We start from the raw sequence: 13,815 nt of genomic DNA, 5'->3' as shown, positions 1-13,815 counted from the left end.
GGGGGGGGGGTGGTGGTGGTGTCTCAATGGGCCATGCTCAGTCCTCACCACCCTTCAATCCCCACAGGTGAGCACACAGCTGTATAGTACCCGTGAGAAGCAGCAGTTGGCTGGCCTTGTGGGCACCATGCTGGCCTATAACCTTACCTATCGCCAGGAGCGCATGGCTGATGGCCAGTACACCTACCGACTGGAGCCGTGAGTGCACGCACCCCTGCATGGGGGTGGAGGGGGTGTGTGTCCCTATCACTGCTCAGGGACCCCACCCAGCGTCACCAATCTCTGGGGCCACTACCTATCACCAGGGTCCATGCTCTACCCCTACCTGCAGTCACTGTTGACACAGAAGGTCACTACTGCTTGGTGTCACCAGTACCACTTGTGTTGAACATCAGGGCGGCAGGCTGGGGCTGGGCTCAGGCTCCAGGTCTAAATCTGGGTCTTCTTGGTGAGCCTGTTTTTCTGTCCAGGGGGAGGGGAGGGGTGTGGGTCCAGCTGAGACTTTTCAGATGTGGCCACAGGGTGGGGTTGGTGTAAGTCCTGGGGTGACACTGACCCTGCCTGCCTGGCCTGAAGGTTCACTGCCCAGCCCCTCCCAGCCTATGCCCCTACACCCCCCACAGAAGGCACTTGAGATGCCTCTGAGCCTCTGCTACATGGTTTCAGGGGACAGAGGCATAAGCCTCTGCTTCTGGCCCTACCAGCACCCTTGTCCTGGGACTCTCCCTGGACCCTCCCCTGGGGACTCCTGTCTTGGAACACCCCCTCCTACTGGGGTCCAGGATGGGCTTGGGCCTCAGTCCTGGAGTCCCATGGTCTCAGTGAAGGCTGAGTGGTGTCCAGGGACAAGACACAGAATTGAGGTCATCCTTTTGTCCTTCCTTATGTGAAGGTCACAAAACAGACACTAGAGAGCACCCAGGAGCTAAAACCAGGACCCTGCCCTCCACCCACCCCTCAGAGCTGGTTCTTATCAAGGAGGGGGCGAAAGGTCACCCTCCCCCATTGCTACGGGGCTGGGATGTGGGAGTGCCTAGGCTCAAATCCAGACTCTAGTCTTCAAGCTGTGACATTGGGGGTCATCAGGCCACCCCTGCTCTGGGCACTGACTAGGCCCTTGTGGCCCCGATGCCTGAATGTGGAGGAATCTGCAGGAACTTGGAGGGGATCTGCCGCTTCCCTGAGCTGCCAGTCCGCAAGCCACTCACCTACCAGGCCAAGCAGCTCATTGCCCGGGAGATTGAGGTAGAGAAGATGCGCAGGGCAGAGCCTTCAGCCCTGGCTGCCCAGGACCTGGAGGTGAGGTATCCTTAAGTGAGCCCTGACTCCTGGCCTGTGTAATCCATTGAAGGTCCTTGTCCCTGGTATGACCCTGTCCAGTCACCCTGGCCTGTCCTTGTAACCCAGCAGATGGAAGGGACTCCTCCAGAGACTGAGGGTGTTCGGAGAGGTGAGGACAAAGGGGTGCGGCACTCAGTCCCCCGGAACCACGAGCAGCGCCTAGAATACTTCATGAGGAAGGCTACCTTTGAGGAGCAGGTGAGGTGACCCCAGGCAGGTGACCATGCCAATGAGAGGAGGCTTGAGGAGTCAAAGGTCCCATCTGGGCTTTGGTTCCCCCTCTGCATGGGGTGAGAGGGTGGACAGAGGGTGGACTCTGTCCTCAAGACCTAGACCCTGGCTGGGAGTCAGCAGTTACTGTGAAGGCAAGTGGAGGATTCTCAGATATGCGGGTCCTCCAGCCCAGCGTGGGGTAGGTGGGTGGTTCTTCCCTGGTCGCGGTTTGGGGCCAAAACACTCTCCTTCTGATCCCTCAGCCCGAGAGAGACTTTTTTGGGCGCATAGTCGTTAGGAGCGCTGCCACGAGCAAGCGCACAGTCGCCGCGGAGGACGCTGCCCCGGGGAAGGACTCAGCGGAGTGGCGTGTGGGCACGGCAGTGGGCAGGAGTCACGTCTGGTTCCGCTTCAATGAAGGCGTGTCCAACGCTGTGCGGCGCAACGTGCACATCAAGGACCTGCTGTAGCGGCCGGCCGTGCGACCCTGCCCCCGTTCCACACTGGGGTTCTAGCCCCACATCCCATCCTGAGCCCAGCCATGCTGGACTCTGCCCCACCCCCCAGTAAATCCCCATGGACACAGACTTCGCTCATCCCACGTTGGATTAGTGCTGGGGACCCTTCCCCTCACCCCCCATACACCACCCTCCATATACCCACCCCCAAACCAAGGTGCCTCCCTATCTCCGCGAGGAGCCAAGTCTCCACCTTTGTCCTACAGTTCACGTGATGTGTACCTGAAGTAAAAACTCTGGAAACCCCCTGAAAAGCCTTTATAAAAGTTCCACCTTTACAAATTCAGAAAAGGTGCGGGTCTGGGAGGGGGTGGGGCAGTTCACAGGATCGCACACTTGCCCTTCTCCACCCACGGGTTGTTCTTCATCAGGTCGGGGTTCAGAAAGGGGTCCTTTGGGATCCCATCCTCGATCCACTTGAGGAGCCTGCGGGCAGGGATGGCACAGGTGAGCGGAGGTGGGGGGACCCCCTAGAACAGGCGGGCTCCTCCTCGAGTACCCGGCAGGGATGGGCCCAGCAGCTGGGAGTTTGGCCTCAGGGCACGCAAATCCAAGCGGGGCATGCAAATGAGATGCAAATCTACACGACGGGTTGGGGACTTACTCAGGGATCGTCTTGGAGGACATTTCTCTCTTGAAAGCCAGCTGGTACTTGAGGCTCTCTACCTCCTTCTTCATCTGGGGGACATCCCACTCTTCCATGGGGTCTGCAGCCTCGGTAGCCAGTTTGAGGCTGGGGGAAGGAGGGGAAAGGTTATGGAGAGGGATGACCACCTTTGATCACCCCCAGCTGCCCCTGGTGGTGGGAGCCAGCCTGGAGATGGACATGAGGGAGGGGGTGACATAGTAGGATGTCTGTAGTCACCCTTAGTTGTCCCTGAGGGGCTAGTGGGAACTTGGCTCCTGCTGAGGCGTGGCCTCCATTACCCAAGGTGCGTCCAGGGACCACACCGTTACCTGGGCTCCTTCCTGCTAATGAGGACCTATGACTGCACTCCTCACCCCTTGGGGCCAATTAACTTCAGAACTAACTTTCCATCCTCAACTCCGGGGATCCTCATCTCAGCCTCATTGGAGCTGGTCCCGGGGAAAGCGATGAGAGAGACAGGCACTTTATGGGGGAAGGGGCCTGGGAATGGAAGGCCCTATATCCAACCTACTCCTAGCTCCAGGGGAGGGGCAGCCAAATGCTCTAAGGTGACAGAGGTATGGGGCACCTCACCTCTTTTCCTTCAGCCTGCCCTGGGCATAGGGGAGCCAGGCTTGGATCCCCTGGGCATTCGGCTAAATTTGCATATCTGTTGGGAGGGTAGGGCTGGGAGCCGCACCCAGCACGCTGGCATCTCAGGATCTGGGATGGGCTGGCGCAGTCCTGTGGACAGGTGTCCCCCCTTGCATCCCTATGGACCAGCCCACCCCATTCTTGCAAAGCCACAGGTTGAGACCTCACAGAAGCAAGTGCTGGCTCCAGCCCCTCTAGTGGCCCAGAGGTCTTCACTCTACCTCCTCCCCCAAGCTGTGGGGGCCGGCCTCAGGTCAGGGTAGGGGGATCTGGGTGGGTGGAGGTCTCCATCCCAGTTGGGCCAGAGTGGTTCCGCTGGCGGGATAGGGCGGGGCCTGAGCCAGGCCACGGTGGGGGCAGGGAGGCCGACGCAGAAGGTGGGGGACAGGAGGAGTGCGCGCTGGGTGCCCCCTCCTCCTTGAGGCCCTACGTGGCGCCCCAGGCCGGTGCATCGTCCCCTCCTCTGTGGACAGGAGCACGGAGGGACCGGCACCTACCTCGGAGCCGCCCGCGCCACGGCCCCGGCCCGGTGCTCGGCGTCTCGGCACCGGAGGGCTGCGGTGCTGGATGCAGGCGGCGCGCGCGCAGTACACGCGCCCACCGCCCCCGCCGCGCGTCCCCGGGCTCAGCTCCGCGCGAGCAGGCGGCTCCGCACAGGCTAGGTCCATTCTCCCGAGTTAGGTCTGGGGCCAGTCCCAGGAGCAGGTTCATCTCAAAATAAGGGTCCTACCTTGGACGGTGACCTCGTGAGTGACAATGAAAGTGATGGAGGAGGAGGGGAGAGGGACAGGGACAGGACGGCCAGGTAATAGACCAGGAGGGTTAGGTGGCCAGCGACAGGAGAACCGATGCCAGCAAAGTGATGGGCAAAGTGAGGCCAGGCTGCTGAGGCAGGCAGTGCCTGGGCAGTGCCCTGCCCACTCCTGCCACCTGGGGCCCTGGCCCCGCCCAGTCAACCCTCCCCTCCTCAAGCACCCTGAGGACTCAGCCTGCTGGGCACATGTGCCCCTCTAGTGCCTGCCCATTGGTGGAGACAGAACAGGTGGATGCTGTGGCCCACAGGGTGGTAGAGACTGAGGGCCTCTCAGACAGAATGCAGCTGTCTGCTTAGTGCCTCCTCATAGTCCCTTTCCCCAGTATTGGTCGAGTCTCCCTGCACTGTGGTGCCCACCTTTGTGGGAGAGTCCTTTCTTTCATAGAGCCCAGCCGCTGTGGACATGAGCTTCTTCCTCAGGATCCTGACCCATGTCCAGGCTGTGTGAGGGTCCTGAAGCCCTGCCCATTCCTCTAGCCTGTCCTGAGCTCACCCTAGAGCATGCTGCCCTCATGGCAGTGTTCCTGTGACCCTCAAACACCAGACAGGCTCCACTTTGGGTTCTCTACTCCTGCTGGCCTCAAAGCTCCAACAATGCTGATGACCCCCCTGTCTGCCATGACCTCCTGCTGGCTCTCAGGGGAGCTGAGCCCCAGAGGCAGTGATGTGGGCTCCAGTCTGGATGGGGGCCCCCAGATGGCAGCAGTGCCTCATAGGTGGAGAGCAAGCTTCCACACTGGTGCTTTAAGGTTGGATTCTTAACCTGGGGACACAGGGTCCAGCCCCCACCAAAGGCAGGTAGCTGGGTGGGAACAGCGATGTCATGAGAAATTCTGTGGCGCCACAGCCCTGCCTGCCTGTGCGCCAGCCTTCTCCCCTCAGCCTCCTGGCCCCTCTGGGGCAACCCGAACTCCCCTGAGATGACAGATTGGAAAGCACCCTGGAATGGGGTCACCTTCAGAAACATGAGATTTTTTATTACGGATTATGGGGTGGGAGTGGGAAGCTTAAATTCAAGGGCAGATGGTGGTGCTGGCCGACTTCCCCCACCCCCGCCTGCCTGCAAACTGGCATCACCATGAGACCCTAAGCTTCACCTCCCCGGACGGACCTGAGTGATGGGGGCTGCAGCCCCCCTGCCCTGTAGCTTGTCCTTGGGTACCCTGAGCACTGAAGGGTGGGGTCCCCACCTGGTGGGGTGCTGCACTGGCTTCCTGTGGGCTTTGTAGGTGTTGGCCTAGCCCCATCAAAGGCTGTCAGGGCAGATGGGGGGCTGGCTTAGGGGTCAAATTTTCCCCTCCTCTCAGGGAAGTAGGGGTGGGGTGGCCACACCAGGATAACCTCTGGGTGGTGTTCAGAACCCTGCCTGGCCACTGAGATGGATGTCCCTACCCGAGTGTACTGAATCCTTGAGGGCTGGGCGACTCTCCCCACTTTAATGGCTGTGTGGTCTTTGTGCTGGTAAGGCCTGTAGTTGGCTACCCCCACCCCTGGGTCCTGGGCTGCCCTTCGTCCCCAATACCTGAGAGGCTACACTCCCTACACACTAAACATGGGGGCTGACGGGACCACCCTATGCTTCAGACCATACTGTTCTGGGTCCATGGTCACCACCTGGATGCCCAGCTTCCGCCTGCCTGAGAGGTGCACCCACCTGTCTGTGGCCCATGTGGGAAGAGGGTGTTGTGAGGACAGCGCTGTCCACAGCCTCAGGAGAATGGAGGCCCGCTTCTGAAATTAGCTCCCCTAACTGGGTCGCTGGGTGAGGACACAGTGTCCCTTCTGCTGGCCCAGAAACAGCCCCCAACCCTGTGAGCCTGAGCCACTGGATGACCACTGCCTGCTATGCTGGCCTGGAAGCAGTGTAGTGGGTGGTGGGTGGGCTGTGGGGGGACCTTGTGTTCATCTGGGCAGAGACCATGTGGAAGGCGGGAGGAGGGCAGTGCCCAAGCCTCACAGGATGACCCTTCTGTCTGTGTCCCAGGAACTGAGCCAGGCATTCTTATCATGGAGCTTACTGACTCTTTGGAGAGCCTAGCCTCACTGTCGTCACAGAAACCACGTCGCTTCTGTCCCGATACCCTAGTATTGTCAGCATGGCCCCTAAAGCCACAGCTACTTGAGGAGATACCATGATTGGAAGTATGCTGCCTGGAGGCCAGCCCTCAAACAATCCCCTCCCCAGAGATGAGTGGACAGGCTTTTCCTGCAGACAAACTGACTAGAGCAGACACTGGCTGGAAAGTACTAAAAAACTTGTTTAATATGTGTGCCTAGATAGGCGGATAAAAAAATTAGTATAATCTCTGAAAGTTTGAAAGTTATTTAAAAAAAAATTCAAGTATTAGATATGTGCAAAAAATATGACATCTTTGTGACAATGAGGACTTGGTGGCATTCTGGTGACAAGAGTGGCAAACTTTCTCTGCCATTTGAGAACCCTCAGATGAGAGCCCTGTTTCCCTTCTGACATGAAGCCATGTGGCAGGGATCATGCTACAGCCCCCAACTTCACATTCCAGACAAACTGGCCTGCTGCCCACTCAGACACTGCCACCACCTACTCAGACGTTGTCCTCTGAGCCCAAGGGGTGGCCAGATGGCTAAGTGGCCAGCACAGGCAGAACATAGCCCTTCCAACATAGTGAAGGAAAACAACAGATAAAGAGCGTGAGCCTGAGAACAGCTTTTGAGGATGGCGACTTGCTACACATTTTCTAAGGCTGCTACACACTCCCTGAGATCCAGGTAGATGGTGGGGTCCAGGTGCGGTGTCTGGAAGGCCTGTTCGGTAAAGGACAGTGGTAGCCAACGTGGTCAAGGTGGTAGGGAAGCCCCTGAAACCTGGCCTTGAATATAAGGAATGTCCCCTCCTGTGCAAGTGGTCACTCACCTTGAGACTCTGAAGGTCAAGTGACTTTGCCCAAGGACACCTGGAAGGGTCAAGGGTGGTCTTTGACAATCTGTTCAGCATAGCTCATCCCTCATGGCATCCCATTCCTACCTCCAGCAAATGGCTGGCAACTGCAGCATCTTAAGTGGACACTCACTGGCTGAGGTTCTCCACCACGGCACGGGCTAGCAGGATACCCATGGTCTGCAGGTGGACACTACGAAAGCTCAAGAGCAAACACAGCAATTCCTCCACGTACTCGGGGCCCAGGATCCGCCACCTGTGGGCACTTGATTCAGCTCAGGCACCCCGCGCCCCTGCACAGCATAGCTTGATGGCGCCAGGGACCCCATACATACGTTCACCATCTCAGGACACCTCACCATGGGGCTTGACTAGTAAGTAGCCAGGGCCTCCCAGCCTGGCCAACTGCCCCATACACACCACAACACAGCTGCCAGAGTCACACCACAGAGGCACACTTGGCCCTCCACGACACACATGCAAGCCACAGGCTCTCCCAAGCCCCACAGCGACACATCTGTGTGTGATGCTCGCACGCTCACTCACAGCTGCAGCACCACATGTTTCTGGTAGCTCAGGTCCCTGGAGATCATGCCGACAATATGGTAGACCACAGGAGTCTTGCACACACCTTCCAGGAACACCTTCAGTGCCCAGATGTTTCTCTACAAGACAACAGAGAACAGGTGGCTGTGCCAGGTCCCCACCTGCCTTGCCCACCAGGCTGCCACCTGCTGCCTCCCGCCCCTGCTCTAGCCTCACCCCGAAGGCAAGGATGATGTCCAGCACCGAGGACAACCAGGGAAACTCAGTGGTCAGCATGTGACATGCAGCCTCGGCGCAGAGCAGGAGGCAGGCCTCGAGGCCCAGCTGGGGAAGAGAGGCAGTGGTGAGTGACCTGGGGCAGGGGAACGGCGCAGGCCCTGCTGCCTGCCCTGAACACAAGCCAGGGCCATATCACCAGCCTATTGGCTGGTGAAGGGTGGGCTGGCACAGTGAGAAAGTGTCGAGTGAGTGAGGCCGGATGGCTTCTGGGATGGCAGCCCTGCCCACCCCAGCCCTGTCTCACCTGGCCAAAGAAGAGGTCGTGAGGTAGGACAGCATGCTTGTGCTGCCTCAGCTCCTGCAGGATGGCATCCGAGGCTCGCAGCACCTTCTAAAAAGAGTGAATCAGCAACCACAGGTGGGGTGGGGCCTGGGGAGGTGGCTGTGTGGACAGATGGTCAATTGCTGCTGGTCACAGGCTCCAGGGGAGAGGGCCTACATAGTCTCTCAGAGTGGCAGAGCCATGGTTGGGCTGGGCCCCGGGGAGGAACCACATGGGCAGAACCATTGACTGAGTGATGCCTGGAGCTGCTCAGCTCTGAGAGCTCCACAGGCTGAGGTGAGTTCACAGGGTGAGGTGCTGACTGAGAGCCTGGAGGCAGGAGAAAGCAAGGGGGAAAAGTGAGCCAGCCCACGTGTGGGTGAAGGTGGGACTGTTACCTTCTGGAAGACGAGTGACGGCTCCTGTAGCGTCAGCATGGTCAGCAGGCCACTTGGCTCCAAGACAGGGCCGCTGCCCCAGAGGGCGAGGAGGGAACTCCAGCAGCGAGCCTGCAACGTGCTGACTCAGCAGCAGGCCCTGTGTTCCTCTGCAGGGTCCCCACCTACCCCACAGCACTCATGTTCTGTACAGAGCCCCAACCCACCCCCGGGTACTTATGCTTGGTATAGCACCTCACAATCTACTTCCTGCACCCTCTGGCACTCATCTCACGCACCTCTATACACCAATGTCCCTCACCCCCTGCACCACCACACACCTGGGGCTTCCACTGCCCACTGTATCCCTACACGACCATGCCCCAGCCCCCAAACTCCTGCATCCCCACATGCCTGTGCCCCCCACTCCCCAGCATGCACACTTGAGACCTTCACACAGCTGGGGTCCCATTCCCACCCCAAGCACCCACTACCCCCAGCACTCACGCTTCGGTAGAGCGTCTGGTTCTCAAACAGCATCCGCAGAGCCTGCTTCAAGAGAACCCAGGACTTCACTGGGGCTCCTGGGGACAGACAGGACCTGAGACAAAATCCTAGTGGGCCCCACAAACGCCCACAGGACATGGAACCAGGACACTAGCAGCCCACTGGGCACCCAGTCCATACCACCCTCTGGGGCACCTCAGCTCCTCACCCACGTTGACCATCCAGTCACCAGTGTCATGAACGTCATTGCCTACAGGGACGCTGCCTGTCCACAGCATCTTCAGGTAGCTTTCAAAGTGGGGGGGTGTCAGCCGGCAGGCAGTGCAGCAAGCTAGTGAGTTGACAGGGGACAGCAGGGTGTGGGCAGCGCCCTCAAAGTCCCCGCACTTGCATAGGTAGAAGGGGATCTTGTCCCGGAGGTCACGTAGCCTGCAAGCAGGGATATGTGTGCTGAGGACAGGTGACAGGTCACATAGCCTGAAAATAACTCAGAAGAGATGTGGGGGGTGGGGTGCCATGCACTCTGCCAAGGACCAGCATCCACCAAGACGGAGCTGGTGTGGCCTCACACAGTGACCCGTTCTTACCCAAGGCTGTCCTCACATTTCACTGCCTTCAAGTAGCGAACGAGCTGTCGGTATCTAAGCACCAAAGAGGAAGGAAGCTGTCACCACGGTAACCAGGCCAAGGGAGAGTGGCACCCCTCAGCCTCCTCTCCACACTGCCCCATCCTGCTCTTGCTCCCAAGCTCTGGAAGCAGTTTGAGAGGCAACACTGAGTATCCAGAGGCCTAGCATCTGGTTAGCAGAGGTCCAGGGCCTCCACGCTCAGGGCTTTGACCTTGAGAGAAAAGTCCCTCTGTAACGAAGACCAAGGTGACACCAACATGCACAGCAATGCAGCCTGAGCCAGGTCTATAAGCCTAGGTCTCAGGCTGGCAAACGGAGACCACTGGGGTCACTCACTGGCCCAGGCCTTCGAGCCGCTCCACTCTAGCTCTGACGACAGGGAATGCTTCCCAGAGAAACTCCTTCTTCCCACTCCGCCGCCGGGACCCAGTGATGCTCTGGCCTCTGAGCACAGTGGTCAGCAGCCGATGGTCCCAGGGTGCCACGTTTAGGCTAGTGACACAAAGGAAAGCCCTAGTCACCCCTGCTGACCCAAACATCTTTTGCCGAGCCCACTGCCCACTCGAGGTCTGGCCTTCCTAGCAGTGGGGGCTCTTGGCATGAGTGGATACCATGGAGGTGCTTTCCTGGTCCAATGAGTAAAATGGAGTGGCACTTACCAGTTGGTGAAGCAGAAGCAGTATGGGGGAAGCGGCAAAGATTGGAAGAAGCGCATGAACTTCTGGCAGAGTGGCTGGGGCAGATCTCCAAGCACCAGTGTCCTCTGCAACAGCTGTGTCATCCTGGAGGGGCAGCAGCCATCAGGTGGGAACCTGCTCCACATGCCACCTGCTCCTCATGCCTTGAGGTTCCCACCACCAGCAGGGATGGCCTTACATACCTGGTCATGAGCAAGGGCACTGCCAGCTTCAGAGACTCAGTGGTCCCCAAGTTCTGCCACCGCCTGGAAAGGGACAGGACACTCCTGAAGGCAATTCTGGATGTTTTCAGGGCCCAGACATGGTAATTAGGCCTCAGGGAGCCCTAGACCCATTTCAAGGCCCTAGACGCAACGTGAACCCAGGCTTACAGGGAGGGGTCCTTGTGCAGAGCAATCTCCCTCACTGCCCCCAGCATCATGACTGCCAATGCCTTTGGGGTCTCCTTCTCTGCCTGACTTATGAATGAAGACACCAAGTTGAAGATCTCAGAGTACCTGGGGGCAAAAGAAACAAGACAGTGCCCTGTTTTCTCAGGTTCATCAAAGGGCAAAGGCCAGAGTGCTTCCTGGGGGAATGTAGGCCAAGGGCTGGAGGGGATGTCAGTAGTGAGGAGCTCACAGTCTACTCCCCTTGATTAGGTAGCCCCCTAGGTTCTGACGCCAGCCTCACTCTGCCTGACATGTTTGTGTGGGGTCAGGAGAGTCTATCAGAAGGTTCTGGAAACCAATAAGCTCCTAGCAAGCAGAATCTTGCCTGTGGAGTCTCTTGCAGTCTGATCCATCTCCATCAGAACCACCTTGTTACACACATTCAAAGGGTTACAACCCTCAGAAGGGCACAAAGTCAGCCAGCCCAGAGCCTAGAGTGGCCGATGAGACAGTGACATGAGGTACCTCAGGGATATGGAGGTTCATGTCTGACCTCCTCTCTGCACCTATTTTCAATAAACTATTAGGAAAGAAAATTCCTCATAATAAAGTCTGGTGAAGCTATGCAGCCAGGACTGTCTTCAGGCTCATCAGTCTATGACCTCATGGCTTGGTGGCCCTGAGAGACGGGAGGAGGCAGTACCTTATGAGGAATTCTTTTTGGAGACATCCTTCTCGGAAGCTAACCTCAAATGGCAGCCAAGTATGGCTTAGCTTCTGATATCCTGACACTCACCGGTACACTGGTTCCTTGCTTTGACGCCGGCAGAGTCGACAGTGTCCCATATTGGGCCTTGAATGACACGCCCAGCAGGTCTGAGAGCTTGGCGTTGACTCTCCACAGAGATAGCGAGTATAGGCCACAGCGAGCTCTTGCACAAAGACCAAAAGACGTTCTCCTACAAGAGTCGGGTAGGATAGAGGGGGAGGATGAGGGATGAACTGGAGCTAAGGAGAGAAGGCCAAGAGGACAAAGGCTGAGGGGTCAGGGCAGAGGGGATGAAGCCAAGGGGGACAGTGTTGGGGGCTAACAGGACAGACGCTGAACTGAGAAAAAGGGGATTGGGGCTGAAGGACAAGAGGGGCTAAGGCCCTCAGCATCCTCAGGCAGGCTCCTGAGTCCCAGTGCCTGTGAGCTCACCTCCACGTCGCAGGTCAGAGTCAATCTCCATGGGCTCCAGGTTGAAGGTAAGGAGGACACCAGCCAGCGCACGCTTCCGCTCATCCTTCCAGTGCTTGCTCTTGTTGTGGGCATTGCAGTGGCAGACTGAGGGGCTCGTCCAGGAGGAGCACTGGGGTGGAGACATGACACACTGTGTGTGCATGGACTTCTGGGCCCAGCCATCTCCACGGCGTTAGGACAAACCCAGATACGGAAACACCTAACTGCAGGTGACATCTACAGGGTGACCTCGCTGGCCCCACAGCTCCCACAGCACCATCCGCTCCCCAGTCCTGTGGGGTGCCTCACCTCAGACGCCAGCTTGTCACATACGTAGCAGTAGCACTGATCACAAGTCTCAGAATTCTGGCCAACAGGGAAGGACACCTCATTCTCTGTACGTCTGAAAATGAGGAGAGCTGGGTCAGCAGATCAGAGTACCAGGCTGTGGTCTGGGTAGTTAATTTCTAGAAATTGTCTCTACAGGGCAACCCAGCTTGACAAATACTATGATTAAAGTTCCTCAGTTGTAGTGACTCCTCGCAGAAGACCAGTGGCCCTTTAGCTTCAAAGACAGTTACAACAGCTAAGCGGTTGTAACCTCCTAATGTGGATTAAACGTTTGTGCTGAGATAATACGGTTTTTAACATATAAATGGTTGAGACTGGAAGGCACATTGGGAAGTGGAGTTGCCCAGGGTCTGGCAGAGGTCCTGTCCCTGCTAGGGGAAGGCCATAAGCCAAGGGGACAGCTGCCAACCTCTGTTCCCGGCCGTTGCCCCATGGGGCTGGTGCTCCACAAACAAGCAGCACCCCCAGCCCTGGACTATGTGTGCACCTTGTGGCTCCCACCAGTCCCTTCGCTGGGGTCTCTCAGGGCCACAGGGATGCACGTACTGGAATGGGTGAGTGGGGCAGTCATAGCGGGCATGGGGTAGCACGCTGCCCCTCCTGTGGAAAGTCACCACCAGCTCTGACTCCTCATCCACCACCTCTTCAGATCCCCTCTCCTGCAGGTCCAGGTCAGCTGCTGGGGGAACAAGGGGTGCTGCTGAGGCACCTCGGCCTGGAGCTGGGGGACTCCGTGTGATCTCGCCTCTCCGCCCAACTGTAGGACCCACGGGCTCTGGTTGGGTTGACAAGAAAGCCCTTTGTGCTGGTCCAGAGGGCCCCCAGTCTGTCTCAGTGACGGGGGAGGGGGGAACCCTGATTTCTTCTCCCGTTTCTGTAGGTTCCCGTCCTGTCCACGCATCTCAGGCCATGGATCCTGCACGTGATTCAGATCTGGGGTGAAAGGACACGGTGCTGCCTGTCCCCCGTTCCCCTCGCCAATGACCACAGGGGCTTTCGGGAAGGATGGCGACAGGGCCACCTACCTGAGGGCTCGATCACCAAGACCGAATTCCCTAGGGCCTCGTCAGCGTCGTCGTCACTGATCCAGATCACGGACTCCTCGGGGCCTGCGTCTCTGTTGGGGCGCATGGTGCCTGTGGCAGGAGCAGCCCCGGTCAGCGCTGGCCCCAACCCGGGATGTGCCCCCTCAGCCAGTCCTGCCTTAGCAAGCTGTGTCCCCCTTCAGCAGGCTGTGTCCTCTTCAGCTGTCCCCCCTTAGTAGGCTGTGTCCCCCCTCAGCTGTCCCCCCTAGCGGGCTGTCCCCCCTGAGCGGGCTGTGTCCTCTTCAGCTGTCCCCCCTCAGCGGGCTGTGTCCCCCACTCAGCGGGCTGTCCCTCCCACTCAGCGGGCTGTGTCCCCCCCAGCGGGTCCCCCCTCAGCGGGCTGTGTCCCCCCCAGCGGGCGGCCCTGCATCTGCGAGCACCGAGGTAAACAGCACACACATTA

General features: G+C 58.4%; 2 protein-coding genes across 2 annotated transcripts in view; one reads left to right on the top strand and one right to left on the bottom strand.

Moving 5' to 3' along the window:
• CHTF18 (CTF18, chromosome transmission fidelity factor 18 homolog (S. cerevisiae)) overlaps positions 1-2,024 on the top strand; it is an 8,745-nt gene extending 6,721 nt beyond the window's left edge. Inside the window, exons 17-20 of the mRNA XM_006897459.1 lie at positions 68-198; positions 1,155-1,299; positions 1,411-1,539; positions 1,818-2,024. Of these exons, the coding sequence (XP_006897521.1) occupies positions 68-198; positions 1,155-1,299; positions 1,411-1,539; positions 1,818-2,024 (612 nt within the window). The remainder of the gene's footprint in view (positions 1-67; positions 199-1,154; positions 1,300-1,410; positions 1,540-1,817) is intronic.
• Positions 2,025-2,392: 368 nt separating this feature from the next.
• On the bottom strand, positions 2,393-2,776 carry GNG13 (guanine nucleotide binding protein (G protein), gamma 13). Its single transcript, XM_006897458.1, has 2 exons — positions 2,677-2,776; positions 2,393-2,498 (listed from the first exon to the last, which is right to left on the bottom strand). The coding sequence occupies exons 1-2, from the start codon at positions 2,772-2,774 to the stop codon at positions 2,393-2,395; spliced, it is 204 nt and encodes a 67-aa protein (XP_006897520.1). The 5' UTR covers positions 2,775-2,776.
• Positions 2,777-13,815: the final 11,039 nt, after the last annotated feature.

This window comes from Elephantulus edwardii, unplaced genomic scaffold (genome assembly GCF_000299155.1).
Source record: "Elephantulus edwardii isolate Elephantulus edwardi_28Jun2011 unplaced genomic scaffold, EleEdw1.0 scaffold00209, whole genome shotgun sequence".
NCBI classification, from domain to species: domain Eukaryota; kingdom Metazoa; phylum Chordata; class Mammalia; order Macroscelidea; family Macroscelididae; genus Elephantulus; species Elephantulus edwardii.
The sequence above is the reverse complement of the archived record's forward strand: the minus strand, read 5'-3'. Positions and strand labels throughout refer to the sequence as shown.